General features: G+C 44.2%; 1 protein-coding gene across 12 annotated transcripts; it reads left to right on the top strand.

The window, feature by feature from the left end:
• The first annotated feature begins 1,592 nt into the window (after nucleotides 1–1,592).
• HNRNPF (heterogeneous nuclear ribonucleoprotein F) lies at nucleotides 1,593–21,634 on the top strand. 12 transcript variants are annotated; one of them, XM_032837142.1, is made up of 6 exons: nucleotides 1,593–1,682; nucleotides 2,018–2,082; nucleotides 13,449–13,605; nucleotides 14,497–14,635; nucleotides 16,463–16,528; nucleotides 20,194–21,634. In XM_032837142.1, the coding sequence occupies exon 6, from the start codon at nucleotides 20,245–20,247 to the stop codon at nucleotides 21,487–21,489; it is 1,245 nt and encodes a 414-aa protein (XP_032693033.1). In that variant the 5' UTR covers nucleotides 1,593–1,682; nucleotides 2,018–2,082; nucleotides 13,449–13,605; nucleotides 14,497–14,635; nucleotides 16,463–16,528; nucleotides 20,194–20,244; the 3' UTR covers nucleotides 21,490–21,634. The 12 variants fall into 12 exon arrangements, with proteins under 12 accessions (XP_032693033.1, XP_032693042.1, XP_032693078.1 ...); XM_032837151.1 differs by lacking the exon at nucleotides 13,449–13,605; XM_032837187.1 differs by lacking the exon at nucleotides 16,463–16,528.
• Nucleotides 21,635–22,487: the final 853 nt, after the last annotated feature.

The raw sequence follows: 22,487 nt of genomic DNA, 5'->3' as shown, positions 1-22,487 counted from the left end.
GGAATAAAAAGGCAGGTCAGTCTCTGTGAGAGGGTACATCTTGGGGTGATCTTCACTTGTGGTGAATTCAATTGTTTTTAAACCACAAACATTAAAGGTGCATCTCTCTGTAGGTACTCCCAACAACCAAAAAAACCACATCTCACCTAAGCTCTTTAGATTTCAGAGCTTAGATGAGACACCTTTTGTGGACACAGAGGTGAAAAGAATGGAGGCCCCTAAGACCCTACAGCTGAGGTGGTCCAAGTAGACCGGGTGTGGGCAAACATTTTCCACTTGGTGAGATGGACATTTGTGGTAAAGGCCTGGATCTGTGGTACCAGTATGAGCAATTCCAGCCCTCACTGTGAAAGAGGGTCTACATGTGACCATGCTGGTTCCCATCTCTGGAAAAAAGCATAGTGGGCACCTGTGATGACTCCTAAAACCAGAGGGAGGCTCATAATCAGGCCAAGGTCTTAGTCTTTCATTCAGTGAAGCCTTCAAAGATTATTGCATCGTTGATGAATAATGGAGAACTGTCAGACTTGAAGGGATTTAAGAGCCCGTTTGGCTGAGTCTCTCTTAACGGACTACCTGAAGATAGCCTCTTGGACCTGGCTTCACCGTCTCTTCATTCTGAAGCACTACTTTTTTGATATAATTTTAATATTTGCCTCAGATTGGCTGCTTGCATTTTCTCTCCAGAACCAGACTTTATACAGTGTGAGCTGTGATGGCGTCATCATGGGATTTCTTAAGAACACTTGATTTTTGCAGGACCCATTTTCTGTAATTTTGTCTTAATTTTCTCCTTGTACCTTTTCACCTCCTCTGACAGCTCTTGCTTTTACTTTACCCATTTTTCTTTCTTGGAGTCAGCTTCTTTTGACAAACCACTCTTTACTATTGTCATCCACTCATAATCTGCCACTATTCCAAGCATTCCCCCAATGTAACGAGTGATTGTAAAATAATTTGGTCTGCTAAACCTGTAATGAATGCCTTGACCTTTTCCTATTTATTTATGAAGAGTCTCCAAAAATTAAAATGGTAAAAATTACTAACCCCATAACATATCAAGAAAATCTCCACCGGGTAGCCATTTCCACCCACCCTGTAGCCTAAGGTGTTCTGTGACTGAAAACTTTGCATTCTCCCTGGATCTTCTGGGTCACCTTCAGGGACTGGGAGTTTTCAGCCCAAGTGATAATCATGTGAGCCACCTCAGTAAACCCGTTAATCCTTCCCTAAATCCTGCAATCGGAGCCGCCTTTATCTGTTTCGGTGTTTTCGGTTCCCTATTTCTTCCTCGACAGGAAATAACTCATTTTCTTCTCACGATGGTCTTCAATCGTCTTCAATCCAGGAATCCTTAAAGCTCTGTTTTGAGAGGGACTCTCCTGGTCCGTACATTTCGGAGCGCAATTATACTGTTGATCAGACACTCCCCTCCTCCCCCGCCCCACAAGGGCTCCCACAGGTCTTGCAGCTCCCATCCCAACACCGCCCGCTTCCACATCCCCCGGCCTGCCTCGCGCCCTGCCGACCAATCCCTGGCTCCGCTCCATGCGCGTCACAATAGCGCCCTCGCAGCCCCGCCCCCGGACGCCGGCCGCGGAGGCCCCGCCCCCCCGCGCTCATTGCGTCCTTCCGGCTCCGTCGTGGAAGTCGCCCTGCGCCGCGTCTTCCTGGAGAAGAAGGTGGGGTTCCGCGGGGAAACCGGCCGGCAATTACGCCGGCAGCCGGAAGTGGGGTGGGGGCGCGGGCTCCCGGGCTGTTGCTCCTAGGTGCTAAGGTACAGGGCCAAGCGGGGATCGGGCAAACCCAGAACAGCGGGGTAAACGCCGCGTGCGCCCGTCGGGCGGGAGTTGTGCCCTCGGGCCGGAGTTGTGCCCTCGGGCCTGCCGCGCGCCAGACCCGGCCCCTCGGAGGCCCCGCCCAGGGCGCGCTGCCAGGGGTTTCCATGGTGATGGTAAACAAGCCTCAACTGCCTCAGCTACAACTGCCAAGTTCCCCGCGTTCCACCCTCCTCTAGGTGCTCAGAGGGACGATCGAGGTGCCGGATGTGAAGAGCGGGAGCGTGGAGACTCGGATCCCGAGGTGAGGGGCGGGACGGGCGGCGGGTCCGAGGCTGAGGGCCGCACAACTGGGACCGACCGAGAACTGGGCTCTTGAGTATGGGGACAGTGGGACTGGGATTTGGAGTCAGGGGAGGCTAGGTCTGAAATCAAGGGCCTCACATATGGGAACCAAATGGGGACTGGGGACGACGAGGTTGAGAGTTGGGGTCGGGAGAAGTAGAATATGCGGTCAAAAGCCGGTTACTCGGGTACAGACCGGGGACTCGGCTCACTGGGGCTAGGGGTGGCGGGGCTGAGAATTGGGGTGGGAGGAGGTGGGATCAGAGGTCAACGGCCTTACACTCGGGTGCTGGACCGCTGGGCTGAGATTTAGGACCGGGGGGAGGCCGGGCCCGCGGCGAGGAACGGAGGAAAGGCCTGGTGCGGACTCCAGAGGTCGCAGAGCTTGAGCACCCCTGCCAAGAATAGCGTGAGGCACCTGGCGACCGTGGGAGGGGGGCTTCATTTAAAAATGAAAGCAGTACTTTCACGTGGTTCAGTTGCACCAGACTGGTTGGGAACTGGCTCCTCCCCCCTCCCACGTTCCCGCTCGCTGAGCCTCCACTTTCGGTCTTTGCGGCCTTTTCTTCCTCTCCGTGCGGCGTGTGTCCCTGAGCGCCAGTCTGCGTTTTGTCTCCTGCTTTTAGAGGTATAGTGCCTGCATTTTGGGTAGAAACTCTCGCTCACGTTATCTTTGCCTGGTGACCACACTTCTGCCGAGCAAGCTTAATCTTTTCTTTGTATCCTTGAATATATTTTTTGCTGATTCTTGATTGCGCCTGAGAAACTTCTGGAGTCTGCCGGTGCTCGCGCTGCGCCCTCTACCTTCAGCGTTCCCGCGTGGTTCTCTGAAAGTGGCGCTGGCCGGCCTGGTGACGCCGAGCGAGTCGCGGGGACTCGACCGACCCTGTTCTTTTATAGACCTGGTTGGGAGGCCACAGGCCCCTCCCCGTTGATTTGTGCCTTTAAGGAGGTCTCAGGTTCTTGCCAGAGAAATCCCCAGGCCCGGGAGAGGCCCCCTCCCCAACTCCAGCACGACCTCCACCCCCGCCCCCGCCCGGCGCCCCGTGGGTCCCGGCCTTCCTGCCCGCTGGAAGCTCTTCGCAGTAGTTTATTTCCCCGAGGCCCTAGGACAGACAAACGTGCTTCCTTCTGTAGTTCTTTCTACTATTGGCGGGGGGGGGGGGGGCTTCGGGCTCCTTTCTGCCCCTGCGGGCCGCATGCGGGGCGGGGGGGGGGTCCGCGAGCCGCGGCGCGCTAAGGGGGGAACCGCTCGGTGGGGGGTGGGGGGTAGCGCGGAGGTGCGGGAGGTTAGGGCCCGCCTCAGGTATCCGGAACCTAGTGGAGCTGGAAGAGTTGTGAACACTTCAAATAACCGTTTCAGTTCAAAATATTGTCGAAATGACCTATCTTAATGTAGTTCTATTACTTATAGTTACGTTTTTAAAGGTTAATTATTTGTTTCTGAATTTCTAGTAAGAAAGAAAATATCTCGGGTTCTCCGGTTAGGCAAAAAATACATTAGGATATGTCTGTCAGTGAAAAGTGATGTTTTTAGTGTTAATATCTAGACACGAGTCTTCATTTTGAAATAAGTGAGTAAATTTCTACTTTTAATGAATTTTAGGAGAGATTGCTCTTGTTACTAATTACTAATATTTAAATAAGCCCATCTTTAGTCATCTCTTGTGCCCGTATGCATTTTGGAAATTTATTAGGCTTGTTCTGTATTACGGTCTCCTTTCTATTTTTAATTTTTCTATTTTAACATTCTTTTTGTGGTGTTTGCTTTTTTTTTTAATGTTTTTTTAATAGGCGAATGACTGGTTTTCTTTTAAAAATACTGCTACAAGGCTTTCTGTAAACACAAAATATTCAAGTAAAAATGTGAATTGATTTAAGTGAAAGGATTGATTAAATACGTCCTCAGATATGGCCAAAACTGTGAAGGAGAGTGTGGAGACATAGGGGGCCCATCCCGGATAAGTGCCTGCAGCGCTGCAGAAGTGGGAAGGGGATCTCTTGAATCCGAGCTCTGGCTCGCAGACTCTGTAGAAACACGTGAATTGACCCTTAATTGGGTCCACAGAGCTACGAATTTTGACCGTATTTTTAAGTAACATGCTCATGACCGGTCTGTACGTGGGGGGAGGGGAGTGGTGGTAATTGCTCTTATCCTTGTTGTACAGATGAGAAAATGGAGGCCCAGGGGGAAATGAAGTCACTTGCCCAGGGAGGGAATAGGACTCAGGCCTGTCTGACAGGGACAGCCCTCCTCTGCCAGGGAGCCTGCTCCCATCTTACCGCCCGGAATTGGGAGTTACTGTGGATAACAAGAGGCAGATCAGAGGGAGATCAGCGGGAGAATCTAGCTTATCTAAGGCCAATCTGGTTTATTTGACAGCAAATCCCAGACATAATGAGGATTTTATCCATAAATATTTTAGCTTCTAAAGATTTTTAAAAAAAATACGAGTACAATACCATTATCACAGCTGAAGAAATAGTAATTCCTTGAGATCATGTTCATATGCACCTGGCTGTATATTTCTTGAATAATTTTTTTTTTTATAGCCGGCTTGAATTGTTATCCAAACAAGGTCACACCTTAATTTGGTGGCCATCTCTTTTAAATTCTGTTAATCAGAGCAGCGTTTTCCTGGAAGTAAAATGCAAGCCACTTAGATAATTTCACATTTTTAATAGTAAAAAGAAACATGTTCATTCTAATAATTATTTAGTTTAACATCGTAAATGTTCAGAATATTTTCTTATGTAATTTTTAAATTACATTTTTTTCCAGTTACGCTTTCAAAATCCAGTATGTACTTTATATATACAGCACATCTCACTTTTTTTTTTTTAAGATTTTATTTACGTATTTGAGAGAGAGACAGAGCGAGAGCATGAGAGGGGAGAACGTCAGAGGGAGAGGCAGACTCCCCACAAAGCTGGGAGTCCAGTGGCCATGACCTGAGCCAAAGGCAGTAGCTTAACCAACTAAGCCACCCAGGCGCCCAGCACATATCACTTTTTACTGGCCACATTTTCAGTGTGGACAAGTAACTACCTTATTAGTGCAGTCTAGAGGTTCTCTCTTCTTTTCTTTGTTGAATGAATTGGGTTCAGTGTCACATACAGAGTTCCTTCCTCGGGCTTTGGGTTTTTCTGATTACATTCAGCGGTGGTGGTTCAATCTCTGACCTCTCTGCCTTTCCTGTAAAATGATTATTACCTGTAAGGGCTGTTCTGGTTCCGCTGAGATTTTCTTTTTGGAGAGAATATTCTTCATTGGAGGTGCTGTGCACTCTTGCCTACTCGAGCCGCAGGCACTTGTGTTCCCCCTTTGTGATGTTAGCAGCTGTTGATGGTCTTTCCCTAAACCCATTGTTTTGTTAATATCTCCAAATTAGTGACACTTCAAATATTCCTTCTTGTTTAGTAGTAGGAATATTTCTAGAGAGAGGAAACTTTCTTTGTTAATCATTTGATTATTCTAAGTTGTACTTTATAAATGGTAGTTTAAATTTTGATCCATTCCTGTTGTATATCAATATCCAACATAATTAGTGATCTCTAGCATGTGCCAAAGACACTTTATGGTTATCATTTTGAAGTCGGGAGTTTTAACATGTAATTTAATTCACTGTGGCTTTTATTCTCTTTGGTGCAGAAATTACCCAGTTTGTGGCCAGTGGGAGCCCTTCAGATTGGTTCCTGACTTGACACAACCATCGTGATCTTTGATGCCTTCCTTAGTTTAAGGTGTAATCCTTCATTAAGTGGGTCCAACAAAGTTTATTCAACTGGACTTCTAGTGATGGGCAATTGTCTCTAGCCTTTTCCTATTAGAAATAGAGCTGAGATGAATATCCTTTGTATGTGTCTTTGCTTTTTTTTTTTTTTTTTTGGCCATTTAATATTTCCACAAATGGTATTTGAAAGGGCCTATTTTGCCAAGGGGATGTTTTCAAATTTATGTATTTCTTGCCAATATGGTTATTTTAAATGTTACTTCATTTTAAATTTTAATTTTTCTTAAATGGGTAAGGTGGAGGATCTTTTCATGTTTAAGGTCATTTCTTTTTCTGTTGACTATACTTCTAACCCATTTTCCTTTTGGGTGGATGGACTTTCTCTTTTTAGATACTCTATTAAAGATACTAATGCTTTGGGGAAAATTGGCACTATCTTTCCCATTTTATCATTGATATGTTTACTTAGCTTAACCTCTTAGCTATGCATAAGAGGTTTGGAGGTTTCTGTTTTTGGGTTTTTGTTTGTTTGTATTTATGTAATGAAATTTTTCAGTATTTTCCCGTATTCTGGGTTTTGGGTCTTGGTCAGGAAAGTTTTCCCTACTCCCAGTTTATAGAGGAATTCATCAATTTCCTCTTATTTTCTTCTGTTGTGTAGGATATTTCTTTGCATTTCTCATAGAACTTAAAAATCTTAGTTAATTCATTTAATCTTCATTAATATGTCAGTGTGACAGATTGCAGGGATTGACTTTGAAATGGTGAGCTGCAGTTGTATTCCTGGAACAAACTCAACTTGGTCATGATTATTGCTTCGTGTGTTGCTGGATTTTGTTGGTTGATAATTTCTTTAGGATCTTTTCATCTGAGTTCATGAGCAAAATTAGCCCGTGAAACTCGATAAACTAATTCTAACGCTCTTGGAAATGGAAAATCAATTCCAGGTTGATTATAGATCAAAACATAAAAATGTAGATGAAAACAACAGAGCTTTTGAAATTAAAAAAAAAAAAAAGAAAGAAAGAAAAACAACAACCCATATGGCCTTGGCCTAAGAAAAAGATTTCTTAAACATAGCACAAAAAGTGATAATTATTAAGGGGGGGAAAGACTAGAATGAAAAATTCTGAATTCCTGTTAGGTTTTCCTGACAGTATGCTGCTTTTACAAATATTCTCACCTAGTGTGAATACAAAAAATTCCTTGCCCTCTTAGAAGTTTCTGCATTGCAGAGATGATCCATCGTTGGCATCTCTATAGGTTTTTGTTCTGTTTTACACAAAATTTGTTCAGTCCAATAGAATATGCTGTCCAATAGAATGAATGACAAATTTATTTTGTTTCATATTTGAGATATAATTCACATACTATACAATTCACCCAGTTTAAAGGGTACAATCAGAGGTTTTTAGTACATTCACAACATTGAAGACCATCACTAACTACTACTGCCTAGTTCAAGAACATTTTCTTAGATTGAAATACCCTTAAGCATTCCTGGGATGAATTCTTTTGGTCATGATGTATAACCTTTCTTACATGTTGTTGGATTCAGTTTGTAGTATTTTGTTGAGGAATTTTGCACCTGTACTCATAAGGGATATTAGTATGTAGTTACCTCTTCCTGTGATGTCTGTCTGGTTTTGGTATCAGATTGTTTAGTTTACTAGGACTGCCATAACAAAATACTGCAGACTGGGTTGCAACAGAAATTTATTGTCTTGTAGTTATGGGGGCCAGAAGTCCTAGATCTAGGCATCAGCAGGGTTGGTTCCTCTAAGGGCCATGAGGAAATGATACATTCCGGACCTCTCTCCTTGGTTTGTCAGATGGCTGTCTTCTGTGTTTGTTTCATCTTGTCTGTCTCCAAATTTCCCCTTCTTAGATGGGCATCCGTCATAATGGAATATGACCCATTCTAATGATCTCATTTTGTAAAAAAGACTGTCTCCAAATCTCACATTCTGAGGTGCTGGGGTTAGGACTTCATCTAAATTTTGGACACACATTTCAGCCCATAAAACAGGGTAATACTGGCCTTAGTAAAATAAGATGGGATGTGTTTTAATACTTTAATTTAGTATATTTTAATGTATTTTGATTGACTATTATCCAAACTAATATTTCAGCATTATCAGTATTTTAACATTGAGATGTTACATTCTTGTTTTAATCTTTGCAGTTGGTGTGCATTTTATACTGAGAGCACATCTCAATTTGTACTTGTCACTTTCAAGTGTTCAGTAGGCACGTGTGGTGAACTATCGTATTTTTATCCTTTGTACCCAGTTTGTTCTTTCTCCAAAGCCATTTTTTCTATACTTTAAATTTAGGAGTTTTAGCAACATATGCCTAGGTTGTGTCTTTCAAAAATATCTGTTGGGAACTACACGATCACGTTTCTACACGATCACGTTTATCTTAAGCCAGGAAAATCTCCCTTTCATTCTTTATCTGTTCTCCTGCCTCCATTTGTGTATTTTTCTCCTTCTGGAATTCCTATTATTGACATGTTAGTTCTGTTGTCTCGTGGTACATCCGTGTCCTCCAAATTTCATATATTTTTCCCTTTATTTCTCTTTGTTTTGAGGTACTTCTTCCACTTGGTTTTTCAGGCCACTGTGCTTTCAGTTTATTACTAACTTTATAAATTCAAAATTCAAATTTTAGAAGTTTTATATTCTGTAATTGAGTATCTGAAAGTTCTCATATTTTTTGTTAAAAAAATTTTGTCCATTGCTTCTCATTCACTTAAAACTGTCTATTGTTCTAAGCTGTTGTCTGAATGCATGGTATTCTCTCCGGGTGCTTGAGCCACTCTCATGTGCATTGCTGTGTTTCTTTCCTCTTGGATCTGTTCTCTACTCTCCCAGGGCAGTGTGGTATGGTCCCCTGAGCAGCAAAAATTGAGCACAAGATGCTGCAGCAGTCTTCGCTCCTATGGCAGCTACATGGGACCTGACAAGGTGTCAGCCCTCCACAGAGCCCCAGGAGGAAGCTATAGGCCCCTTGAGGGGCTGTGGGCATGTTCCCTAACCATCTCTCTGGAGACCATGCGTGTAACCCACAAGGCCTCCTGAGGCCTTTGCCCAGTTCTAGGATCTAAACGGTCACCCAACCAGGGGCTGCTTACTGAGGGAAAAGAGCTACAGGAAAGTTCATAGGGGAGGTGGTTGGGAGACTGTTGTGTTATTAGCAGTCGTATTTTCTTTAACAACCTCCCCCCAACTCCCGCCTTAAATTTCTTAGCTGTGCTGAATCATATTTCTTACTGTGGGGAAAGCACTACCAGTTAAATAGAGATGATGAAATTTTTCCCTCATTTGAAAACAGATTTTATCTTAAGCAGTGGAAGTCAAATAGCAGTGTTTCTTTTTATGAAAACTTCACCTGATTCGTTTTTTTTCTCTGTGGTAACTTGGGTTTTGATTCCTGAGTCACCAGCAGAATGCAATCAATAATACAGAGCAATAGCTGCTTGTTCTATGCAGGGTAAAATTTTGTCCCTTATGTTAATTTTAATACAAGCATGATAGAATTTACCTAACATCACATACTATTTTTGGTTTTAGTTAACACAGCTTTTGAGAAATGAATATTGAGGGAAAGTGTATTATTACCAGAGACTTAGCTATAGTACACAAACTAAAAGCCCTAATAATTAAAAGATAATGGAAAGTAGCTTTCCTGTTTCATACATATCTCTTGATGGATAAAAATGTTGTAATAATAAACATTTAGAATGGTTTTTTTTTTTTTTAAGATTTTATTTATTTATTTGGCAGAGAGGCAGGCAGAGAGGGGGGAAGCAGGCTTCCCGCTGAGGAGAGAGCCCATGTGGGACTTGATCCCAGGACCCTGAGATCATGACCCCAGCCGAAGGCAAGCAGAGGCTTAACCCACTGAGCCACCCAGGCGCCCTAAACATTTAGAATGTTAATAACACATTTAATGATCCATCTACAGCTTTTCTCTCAATAGCTCTGAGGTAGCTTTATGTATTGAACTTGGCTTGTCGTACACATTAGGGTCAGAGTAGTCACACTTGGGATGCCTGAGCCCCTTGAAAATTTTGGCAACTGTGTAGGGAGTGTGCTTTCTTGAAGTAGTCAGTTCAGAACTACATCATATTCTCAAGTATTTGACAGCCAGAAGTGTTTAAGAGCCACTGAAATGGGACTTCATGAAAATTGCTGGGTTGGGAAAGACTTTTGAGGTTTCCAGTAGAACAGGAAAACTACCCATAATAAATTAGGGGTCTGGGTTCTGCTCATGCACTGTCCCTAGACAGGGAATTGCTTTTTTCCCAGACCCAAAACAGACATAAGCAGCAGAAATAATATCTAAAATTCTCTTGTGAATTTAATAAGACCTGAATATGAAGATTAAAAGGATTTGCCATGAGTGCCTGGCTGGCTCAGTTGGTAGAGCATGCGATCTTGATCCTCAGGGTTGTTAAGTTTGAGCTCCACATTGGGTATAGAGATTACTTAAAAAAATAAAATCTTTTAAAAAAATAAAAGGATTCACCACAAAGTAAAATATTTATACAAAGCAACCAGCACAAAAACAGACCCTGGCAAAGGGCTGCATTTTAAAAATATAAAGAGGGGCGCCTGGGTGGCTCCGTTGTTAAGCTTCTGCCTTCAGCTCAGGTCATGATCCCAGGGTCCTGGGATGGGGCCCTGCATCAGGCTCCCTGGTCGGGAGGAAGCCTGCTTTTCCCTCTCCCACTCCACCTGCCTGTGTTGCCTCTCTCACTGTGTCTCTTGTTAAATAAATAAAATCTCTTAAAAAAATAATAATAAAAGTAAAAAATAAAAATTAAAAAAATTTGACCAAGCATTCAGGGAGGAATAAGTAGGATAGCGCACAAAGGAACAAAAAAGGGGGGGGGGTCTTCTAAAATCTGCTTTTATACCTTAGGTATTTACCAGGGGCAAAAAGTTTCCCATTCCTACCCCTTCTCATGCTTAGGATCGGTTTGTCACTTCCTTAGAGCCCCAGTGTAAATTAATCTCCATTTTCTAGTTTTGGGTCATTCAGAATTTGTCATCATACATTTATTTCTTCTTCTTCTTCTTTTTTTTTTTTTTTTTTAAGATTTTATTTGTCAAGAGCATGAGTGGGGAGGAGGGGCAGAGGGGGAGAAGTAAGCTCCCCGCTGAGCAGGGAGCCTAATTTCTTTATTGATTTCTCAGCCTACTGTTCTGTGGACCTAGCACAGTGCCTGCATTTTGTAAGTGCACAGTATTTCTGAGTTAATGAATGACTTTCCCAAGTTTGGTAAATTTTTGTCTACTGCACATCACTCAAATCTTGGCACAATTGCTTCATTTCTACCATAGTGTTTTTACTTCGGGGTACCATCAGTTTTTCCTAAACTTGCTCATTGCTTCCCATCTCCTCTCCATGCATCTGTTCCCACCATTTGTTTTCCAGATAACAGCTAGACTGTTCTGTTGAAAGGCAAAAACACAAATTACACCACATTCCATTTTGAAACAATTAAATGATTTCCCATTGGTTTTAGACTAATGTACAAAATACCAAACCAGGCTTTCAAGGCTGAGGAGGATCTTTCTCTCCTTTCCTCTTTCATTGGTCTTAGCAGGGCAAGTCCCCATGTCTTCCGTACACGTTGTTCCTTCACCAGGCAGGAACCCTATCATGGCTGATCAATTATTAACTGACACCTCCCCAGTGTCACCAACCACTTGAGGCAGGCAGGCATATGTAAAACTACTTAACTTCAACAAATACATTCGAATAAATAAAGTGAGAAAACATACCAGTTACATAAATTATCAAGAATATATTTTGAAGAGGTTTTCATGAAGTAAAATAAATGCTTATGAAGTAGTCAGGTACCTCAGTTCTGTAGATACTCTTTCCAAAAACAAGCCAGTTTTATGGCTTAATTTTTCTTTGGAATATTGTTTTACTTCTCTTGAATTCATGAGTTTTTAGTGTTATGTATAAATTTCCATGGTAAGGCTGGATTTTGATTCTTATCACCCAGCTTCCACAATTAGGGACAGTTTTTCTTATATTCTCCACCTAATTGTTTTAAGATTTTGACAGAGAGCCAGAGAGGGAGCATAAACCGGGGGAGTGGGAGAGGGAGAAGCAGGCTTCCTGCAGAGTAGGGATCCTGACACAGGGCTCCATTCCAGACCCCAAGATGAAGACCTGAGCCCAAGGTAGAGACTTTTAATGACTGAGCCATCCAACCCTGCCCCCATACCCCCAAATAATTTTTTAAAAAATCCCAGCCAACAGTTTCATCCACAGATACTTCCAGTGAATAGAACTCTAGAAACTAGTTCTTTTATTTTTAAACATAACTAGTTTTATATCTAAAATAAATAAATATACTTCAACAATAAAAAACCACTTTAATATCAAATTTTTAGTCAGTTGAAATACCACAATGTTTATCAGTTTGACTCAAAATCCAGATACACCCCATGTGTTGTGAATCCATGATAAATCTCTCAGATTTCTTATATTCAGTAAGTGTTCACTTGGTTTTTTCCCTTGGAGCTATTTTGTAATGAAGGACTGAACTCATTTGCCAGTCTGGCTTTGCATACTCTTACCTAGCTTGTAGGTTCCTCTTCCCTATAAATCCTGTTCATTTCATAGTTCTAGTATGTAGATTATGTGACTTCCTCTTTAAAAATAATTTCATTACTCAAAGTATTTAACCTACAGAGAAGGAGAGACAAAAGTAAAAGGAAAACTCCATATACCTACCCATCACCCGGTTTCAGGAACTACTAAATCATGACCCGTTTGTTTCATGTGTAATCCCACTCCATAGATTCAGACTTAGAATCAGATTCTAGACATCAAATATATCTTTTAAGTATTGATTCCAAAAATAAAACCATAGCACCATAATTAAAGCTAAAATTTTTAAATTCCGTAACATAAAATTTAATCATTGCTCATGTTGCAGTTGCCTTATTTTTTAAAAAGTATTTGACAGAGCGAGCACTAAGAGGACGAGCGGTAGGGAGAGGGAGAAGCAGGTTCCCCGCAGAGCGGGGAGCTCACGCCAGGCTGCATCCCAGGACACTGGGATCATGACCTGCGCCGAAGGCAGGCAGGCAGACACTTAACCAACTGAGCTACCCAGGAACCCGTGGTAATTATTTTAAAGATTGTTCTTTTGGACTCGGATTCAGAGGTTCGTGAAATGTAATTCTTTGTGGGGTATTAAGAATTGCGAGTTTTAAAATCTTTTAAACTGACGCAAAGTATTTACATGAATCTACGCCCAAATATATAAAACAAGGTACTGTATATACAAAGAGGTTCTACCTTTTGTCTGTTAGTTTCCTTTCACAATTCTTCCTGCTTTGAGATTTTTTTCAGATTTTTATTTTTTTTTAAATTTTACATCTCTTCCACATATATCGTGCCAATCTTCCCCGCCTCTACGCTAGTATTCTGGACTTTTCCCCGTCCTGGCACCCTTCCGGAGAACTCACACAGAACGGTCTTCCTCGTTGCTTTTCTTCCCTCCTTCCTCCCACTTCCTGCCTGGGCCGAACGCGCGGGCCGCGGGCCGCACCTGCAGGACGCGTTTCCATTGGTGACATCTTGGCGGGCCCATCGGTGGCACTTCCTCCTTTACACCCCGTGACCCACGTCCGGCCCGCCGCCCTCAGTCACGCGGCCTCTGCCTCCGGGACGCAGCCCCGCGCGCCGGCCTTCCGGACTCCGGACCCGTCGTGGTGAGCCGCCGCGAGCGGACGACCCCTGCCCACTCGCCCATCCACCCTCTCTCAGCCCCCAATCCACCTCCCACCTCCCGCGAGTCCCGGGAACTCGTTCTCCCTCCCCCCCGAAGGCCCCCCTCCCAATCCTGCCTGCTCCAGGAACTCTTTCTTTTCCCCCCTGGTTGCCCCAGAACTCTTCTACCCCCGCGGCCCCAGGAAGTCCCCCCGACCCGACCCGGGAGCTCCGCCCCCCACGGTCCCGGGAACTCGGCCCTGGCCACCCCAGAAAGCTCCCCCCCGACTCGGGAGCTCCGCCCCCTCCCCCGTGGCTCCGGGACGCCGGGACGGGGAACTCGGCCCCACCTCACTACCTCCTCGGCGACGTCGGCGACCTCCCTCCCCATCCCCCCGCCCCCGTAAGCTTCCCCCCTCCCTCCACCCGGGATCTCCCCTCCCACAACCCGGCCCGGGAAGCCTTCGCCCGGTGACCTCTTTTCCCCTCCCCCTCCCGCTCTGCCCGGGAAGCCTCTCTCCCCCCCCTCCCCCCTTCCCTCCTCCCTCCTCCCTCTTCCCTCCTCCCTCTTCCCTCGGCTCGTCCCGCCCCCGCCCCGGAAGCTCCCGCTGACCCCGCCCAGGCCCGGCGAAGGGGCGCTCCGGGGCCCCTTTTCCTGTGGGGCCTGGCGGACAGTAGGGTCTCGAATCCGCCAGGTAGAAGCTGAGTGAGCGCCCCCGGCACTTCGTCCCCATTTCCCCGCCCGGGGAGCTCAGCGCCTGCGACCGCCGCTGTGCTTCCCGCCGAAATCGCTCAGACGCGCCCCTGGCGGCCCGCGCGGCTGCGAGCTTCAGAACGCAGTTGGAGCCGTCGTCTGAGGCGTTCGCCCACAGCCGCTTGAGTTTCATTTTCAGGTTAATAACAAAAGGAGACGCACCTGGACTTTCCCCGGAGCCGTCTGCGTTTTTAAGCGTCGGGTGGAATTAGGGGTCCTTTGGCTCTTAAACCGCGCTTGTTTGATGAAAATAGAAATCAGTCCTGCTCCCCTCAGCGGTAAGTCTTAGCAACAAAGTCAACTGCGTAATTCTGAAGCAGCGTCTCTTTGGTCCACTGTGATTTAAGTGTAGAACTTTCTGAGTAATTAGGACCCCCAGGACAACCTGGCTCTTGCGTGTTACCTGCTGCGGGTGAATATTTATTTACAAATAAGGGTGAGAATGCTCTAGGTTCCACTGCAGCACAAATAAGAGGGTGAAGCTAGGGTCCCGCTGAGTACCCTTTCCTAAGGAAGAGGGTGGGAGTTTAAGCCGCCCTAGTACTCCGTAGATAAACCTAATCAGTCCTGGCACTCGGAGGCGCACCCCATTTTTATCTTGATTGGATCTACCTGAATCCGAACTAAATCCCGTCTAACCAGTAGAGTGAAGGAGAGCCTCGCGGGAGTCTAGGAGTCTGTTAGAAAGGCAGAATCTCGCCCTATCCCCAGTCTATTGTTCAAGAATCTTTGCATTTTAATAACATCCATCCATGGGGGGGTCTGTGCACAACGCACATTCCGCTCACTTGGGGGAGTTGTGCAAAATCCTTGGCCACATCCTGTGCGGTACAGTTAAATTAGAAGGTCCAGGTGCAGGACTTTGGAATAGTACATTTTCCTACTCCAGCGATCGTAAGGTCGTGCTCCGGTGTGACCCGTCCTTTATCAGTGCTTCAGCGCGTGTTCACGCGTGCGCCTCCCGGTTTTCAGTCTGGTGAAAATTGGCCTCGGTGTGGCTGGCCGTCCCGGCGCTTGCTTTTCCGAGGACCGTTCGGTAGGTGTTGGTCTGCAGACCACACTGGAAGGAGCTAGGAGCTGGGGTAAACCGTAGAAGAAGGGAATCAAGTCAAGATGTCTGGGTTCTTCTGCCTTTTAGATACCACTCTTCTGGGGGCACAAGAGAGGGACTGGTGAAGCTTTTTGAAGCCATCTGCCAGAGAATTTCAAGTTATTGTTCGTTAAACTGTGGTACTTGACGTTTGTACCCCCCCCCCCAGCTGGATGGTATCTAATCTAATAATACAGGAGGCTAGGACAGGGCAGATTTATCTTTAAGACAACACTCTCAGCGAAATTCACTTTCCCAGTTACACTTTTCCAAAATTAAGAATGTGGTTTGGTTCTCCGTCATACTCGTTGGAATTCATGTATCCTGGTCTTTGGGGACACTTCTAATCATTTGGTTGTGGGCAATGATAGTGATGTTTTTCCTGTTGAAAAGCGTATTTCAAAATTTCCTCCCTTTATTGTCAGTGTCAGAGCAAATACATGTCACAAGAAATGAAGTTACCAAATAAAACTGGGAGGGAAAGACGTTGATCATTTCCACCCTGCCCCCCCTCCACACCCCCACTCTCGGATTCTTGTAAATCGTAAATCCTGTTGAACAATTTTAGCAACCGACTCTGCGGAGCTCGTCCCAGTAAAGATTATGCTGCCTGGGGTCTCACCTCCTGCCCCTGTGGTCCCTTCCGTACCCGGGACTGTTGTGGACTTGCTCCACCCTCTCCCTGAAGAGGTCCCTCCCACCCTCGGTATTTAGATTTCCTCGTGGAGCTTAGAGTTAGAATTCTAAGTCTCATCTGGGTTGGTGTGATGTTTCCCTGCTCTTACCCTGTCTATTACCCTATGAAAAGGTAAACCTTTTAAATGCTATGGGGGCAGTCCCTGGTGTGTGTTTTAATTATGGAAGCCTTGGGGCTATAAAGGGCCTCCAGCAGCCCCAGCCCTGCCTCTCGAGAAGGGGGAAGGGAGCTGGAGCCCATCCCAGCCAGGGCACCACCTCTGGTTGCTCTGTGACTGCTGGGACACTGAGGCAAGACGGCCATATCACTCTTTTTTAGGACAGTTCGTTACCTACAAGGAGTGTCTCCGACTGTGGGCATCCCCTCCCCGGGTGGTTCTTTAAGGTGAGCTCTTTTAAGAAAAGTATTTTTTGTTCACATTCTTTGTATTTAAGCAGGACATTCTTACCCTGAAGATCTTTGTCATTAGCTTTAAATCTAATGTGGAGTAAAAATCTACACACTCCTACTGAATTTTAGTTAATGTCCTAAGTACTGTAAAACTCCATAAGGGATGCAAATGCTTGAAGGTTCTGAGGGCAGAGTGAGGATGTTGAGTTATATTTGCACCTAAAATTAGATTTGTGTTCCATTGGAAGTTTAAAAGAATATGGAGTTAGCAGGTCTGGGACTTACTGTGAGAAATACAAGAGAAAATTTATTCTGGAGTATAAGCAAGCAACGAAAGTTTTACATGGAGATGTGTGTTTTAGAAAAGAGTGCTCTTCACCTTGCTTTGTTTTTGGAACTTCTTTTTTTAATGTCAACTTTTTTTTTTTTTTAAGATTTTATTTATTTATTTTATTATTTATTTAAATAAACAGAGATCACAGGTAGGCAGAGAGGCAGGCAGAGAGAGAGGAGGAAGCAGGCTCCCCTCCCCAATGCAGGGCTCAATCCCAGGACCCTGAGATCATGACCTGAGCCGAAGGCAGAGGCTTTAACCCATTGAGCCACCCAGGCGCCCCGGAACTTTATTTTCTGAAGCAAAACACTTATAATCTGTACTGTACTGTTAGGTGTTTTAACTAATTTAATATTAAATAATTGTGTTCGTTTATGCTTCCTGCATGTCTTTTTCAGCCTAGACTGCCATATTGTAGAGGGAGGTGTTGACCTCGAAGGGCCATCAGTTAATCTCTTGCTAATCTTGGGCCTGCTGTGCTAGGGGTAGGGCGAACAGTCTGTTCCTGCTAGGCTTTTCCAAGCAGTTTTGAAGACATTTTTTAAACAAACCAGAGCAAGAATGCTATGGGAGTATAGAACGATAAGACTTAATTTGTAGAAGGGGAAGATCTTGTGGGAAGGTAGTATGTTTGAGCTGAGACCTTAAGGACTAGTTGGATTTAGCTAGACAGAAGTTTGGGTGGAGTATGTTTGGGGAGATAATTACGGTGTGTGGTTGAATCCCAGGGAGCAGAAAGCCTGGCACATTCCAGGCACAGAAGTGAATAAAGGAGTGGGGTTTTTTTTTTGCTGCTCTTTGTTGGTGTTTTTTCTTTTTTTTTTTCTTTTTTTGATGGCAGTGACTAAAGCTAGATAAATGTGTTGTAGGCCAAAGTTGCAAGTTCTAAGTATCCCGTTAGCTCTGTGGTTTGTGTTCCAGTGCTAGTGGGAAGCTGCCAAGGATTTGGAACAGGAGAATACCAAAGTTGGTTTAGGGGAACATTTGAGCTACAGATGGGGTTGCAATAAGGGTTAGCCATTACACTTGGAGAAGTTTAAGAACCAGGTAAGAATATCCTGGCATGGGCTGTTGGTACTGGAATTAGAAATGAGGAAGTAGAAAGGGATAGGAGGGCAATGCAGAAAGAGTCGTTTGACAGTTGAAATCACAAAGGAATTAATGAATTCTTACTGTGCTATGCAATGGCTAGGGAACTGAGTATAGAACTGTGACAAACCTTTATATTGAAATCAAGAGTTCTTGAACAGGATTTAGGAATGTTGGTTAGGGTTGTGAATGGAATCACTCAAGAGGTAATCGACTCATTGGATTTGAGGGCTTGGGCAAAGTTGTCCAAGGATTACTTCACTTTTTTTCTAGAACCTAAGGATGACAGATAAGTCTATTTATATCTGCGGCTGAGATGCTAAAGAAGAGTTTCACGGAAAAGGCTACTTTCTTTCATGGGGTGTAGGAGTTACGGAGTAGAATTTTGTATACCATTCTGGGCATCATGAAGTCTGAGGCTTGGGACTTGAGTCCTGGGCCTGGGGCTAGTTGACCATGGAGATCACAGGAGGCTGCCTAGAAAAGGACTCACAGGAAGAAGCTGGGAGAACAGATCGAAGGGAATTAATAGAAAACCAGGAGACAGTTGGCATCATAAAGAGCCAAAGGGAGGAAGGATTTCCAGAGGGAGTGGTTAAATCCTATGGGGATGAGTAAAATGAAGAAAATACTCTCTTTCTTACAAGGAGTGAGAGATTTTGCCTTTTCAATGGTGAGGAGTAGAGGGGACAGTAGAGGCCTGCCTTCTGAAATTTTACTGAGGGTGAAGTTCAGCAAATAAAGTAGCTGGAGGCAAAGTTGATCAGGGAAGGTATATTATGGCATTGGTTAGAAATGGTCATACTTAATTCGTTTGTCTTCAGTGAAGAGACTATGAAGATAAATTTCTCTTGGCATCTGGGTGGATTTGTTGATTAAGTGACTCTTGATCTCAGCTCAGGTCTTGATCCCCCTTGATAGCAGGGTTGTGGGTTCAAACCCCAAATTGGGCTTATTTCCTAGGCATGGAACTCACTTAAAAATAATAATAATAATTTCTCTGGGGTGAGTGGAGTTGGGACCAGAGCAGGATTGTGATCCTGCTAATGTAATGTCAGCTGATAAGAGAAGCAACTCCTTCTTGTTTAAGTTTCTAGACTTTGTGGTAGTTCTTTACGTGATCTCTATTTGAACCAGATGAGAGACCAGCTGAAGGTAGGGGAGATTAGAATAGGTGAGTTACCATAGACAGCTCAGGGCTTTGGAGGAGAGGGGTGGAACTGTAGGCAGTATTGAGGGCCCACTTTAAGGTCGGTGGCCCTGATTTACAGTAGTTAATCTCAACTCAAGGAGCAGTTTTATCCCCAGGGAACATTTGGGAATATCTGGAGGCCTTTGGGATTGTCACACCTGGGGAGGGGGGTGCTTTTGATGGCTAGTAGGCAGAGGCTGGGGATGTTGCTGTGTAATACCCTACAGTGCACAGGCCTATTCCCCACAACAAAGAATTGTCCAAAATAAGAAACATTTTGCCTGGCTTTGTGTCCCTGAGCCACCCATCCACCCAGTATTAACCACAAAACAGGTAATTTTCCTGGGCTTTTTTACTGGGTGCATACAATAAAGGAGAAAGAAGATATGAATTCTATTTGTTGTAGGGGGATGGACTGAAGTCATTACAAAATTACCCTTTTGCATGTTGGTAGTTTAAAAATAATGATTAAAATTGCTACATAAGGTGACTTCATCAAATACTTGAATTACTATAAGTTATAAAATTATGGTGAGTCAGAATGGTAGTTTGTCAGTAATCTGGTTTTCTCTGATAACCCGTGCAGTTGAGCATTTCATATTTATTACAAATTTGCTCTGCCTTTTCCTCTAGTAACAAAATGTCCTTTTACTTGAAATATGTAATAATCTCACGTTTTCATCCGGTTCTGAAAAGTTCTCTATTTCTGAAGTACTGGCTTATTTCATTCTTTTGTCTTCCTTTCTAAAACTTAAAATAGTTGACTGTTAGAATTGATAAGTTTTGGCTTAATGTTTGAAGCTTCCAGATTGCTATTGTATTTGTTTAAGACTCATAATTTGTTCTTTTTCAGTCTGTCTGTGAGTAAAACATACATTTTGGGAGAGACCTGGGATTGAATCTCAGCTCAGATGTATCCGGTGTATTTCTTAACATATTTTACTCTCTTTTTTCATCTGTAAAATCAGGAAAACAAGATTTATTGCATATTCTTGTATATAATAAATGAAAAATTATGTAAAGTAGTTTTTGCTTTCTTTTCAGCCACAAAAAGCTGCACCCAAGCTTGTTTGACGTCTGTCCTCTCAAGTGTCCATGATGCTGGGCCCCGAGGGAGGTGAAGGCTTTGTGGTCAAGCTCCGTGGCCTGCCCTGGTCCTGCTCTGTTGAGGATGTGCAGAATTTCCTTTCTGACTGCACAATTCATGATGGGGCTGCAGGCGTTCATTTCATCTACACTAGAGAAGGCAGGCAGAGTGGTGAGGCTTTTGTTGAACTTGAATCAGAAGATGATGTAAAAATGGCCCTTAAAAAAGACAGGGAAAGCATGGGACACCGGTACATTGAGGTGTTCAAGTCCCACAGAACCGAGATGGATTGGGTGTTGAAGCACAGTGGTCCAAACAGTGCCGACACCGCCAATGATGGCTTCGTGCGGCTTCGAGGACTCCCATTTGGATGCACCAAGGAAGAAATTGTTCAGTTCTTCTCAGGGTTGGAAATTGTGCCAAACGGGATCACATTGCCTGTGGACCCCGAGGGCAAGATTACAGGGGAAGCCTTTGTGCAGTTTGCCTCACAGGAGTTAGCTGAGAAGGCCCTAGGGAAGCACAAGGAGAGAATAGGGCACAGGTATATTGAAGTGTTTAAGAGCAGTCAGGAAGAAGTTAGGTCATACTCAGATCCCCCTCTGAAGTTCATGTCTGTACAGCGGCCGGGGCCCTATGACCGCCCCGGCACAGCCAGGAGGTATATTGGTATTGTCAAGCAAGCAGGCCTGGAGAGGATGAGGTCTGGTGCATATAGTGCAGGCTATGGGGGCTATGAGGAGTACAGCGGCCTCAGCGATGGCTACGGCTTCACCACCGATCTGTTTGGGAGAGACCTCAGTTACTGTCTCTCGGGCATGTATGACCACAGATACGGCGACGGCGAGTTCACTGTCCAGAGTACCACTGGGCACTGCGTCCACATGAGAGGGCTGCCATACAAAGCCACAGAGAACGACATTTACAACTTCTTCTCTCCACTCAACCCTGTGAGAGTCCATATTGAGATTGGCCCTGATGGAAGAGTGACCGGCGAAGCGGATGTTGAGTTTGCCACTCACGAAGAAGCTGTGGCGGCTATGTCCAAAGACCGGGCCAACATGCAACACAGATACATAGAACTTTTCCTGAATTCCACAACTGGGGCCAGCAATGGGGCATATAGCAGCCAGATGATGCAAGGCATGGGGGTGTCGGCCCAGTCCACTTACAGTGGCCTCGAGAGCCAGTCTGTGAGCGGCTGTTACGGGGCTGGCTATGGAGGCCAGAACAGCATGGGTGGATATGACTAGTTTTGTAGGAGCATTTGAGTTATTGCAATCAAATTTTCACAGGCAGCCAACAAGCAGTGAAAAGCAATTATTACTCTAGAGGAAGCTGTGGGACCCATTTTGCACCATGAGTTTGTGAAATCTGGATTAAAAAATTACCTCTTCAGTGTTTTCTCATGCAAACTTTCTTCTAGCATGTGATATTGAGTAAACTAAAACTATTTTCAGCTTTTCTCAATTAACATTTTGGTAGCGTACTTCAGAGTGAGGTTATCTGAGTTAAAGTAGTTTTAAGTACATTAAATGGATCTTTTACACCACATCACCGTGAACACATTGGGGAGGCGTGCTTTTTTGGAAAACTCAAGGTGCTAGATCCCTGATTCAAAGAGGAACATTTCTCATGTTTGTTCATTCTAGTTTATTTTCATTTAAAATCTTTTAGGTTAAGTTTAAGCTTTTAAAAAATAAGTTAGTTTTGAAAATTGAGACACATTACTAATACTGTAGGAATTGGTGAGGCCTTGACTTAAAACTTTCTTTGTACTGTGATTTCCTTTTGGGTGTATTTTGCTAAGTGAAACTTGTTAAATTTTTTTGTTAACTAAATTTTTTTCTTAAAATAAAGATTTTTTCACAATGACTGGCACCGACTATATACTCACCAGAAAAGTAGCAAAATGGGTGGTTGAAGAGAATTTAGTACTGCTGTATTTCAGTGTGAATTTCAAAATAATTTAGCACATGAAATGTAAGATTTCCCTTATATTCCTATAGGCTAAATTAAAAGTCTGATTTTTAAAATGTTAAATATGAGTGGAGGAAATGGAAACACATCCCAGAGATTATGAAAATTAGAAGCACACAGGCCCCAGCCTCTTTTGAGACTGGAGTGCTGTTATCAGCCATTTGTAATGTCCTGCTTTTTCCCTTATTTTATGCTGGAGTCATGTTCATTTCTTATAAGTAGAGATCCTTAATTTTGGGTGTCCCATACATTGGCACTCACTAACCACAGA

This window comes from Lontra canadensis, unplaced genomic scaffold (assembly GCF_010015895.1).
Source record: "Lontra canadensis isolate GAN:19392208 unplaced genomic scaffold, GSC_riverotter_1.0 scaffold3, whole genome shotgun sequence".
Classification (NCBI taxonomy): domain Eukaryota; kingdom Metazoa; phylum Chordata; class Mammalia; order Carnivora; family Mustelidae; genus Lontra; species Lontra canadensis.
This window is presented reverse-complemented; position numbering and strand designations above follow the sequence as displayed.

Bases quoted from the DNA above. Each gene is read 5' to 3' on its own strand.
- HNRNPF (XM_032837202.1), top strand. From the start codon at position 20,245: ATGATGCTGGGCCCCGAGGGAGGTGAAGGCTTTGTGGTCAAGCTCCGT.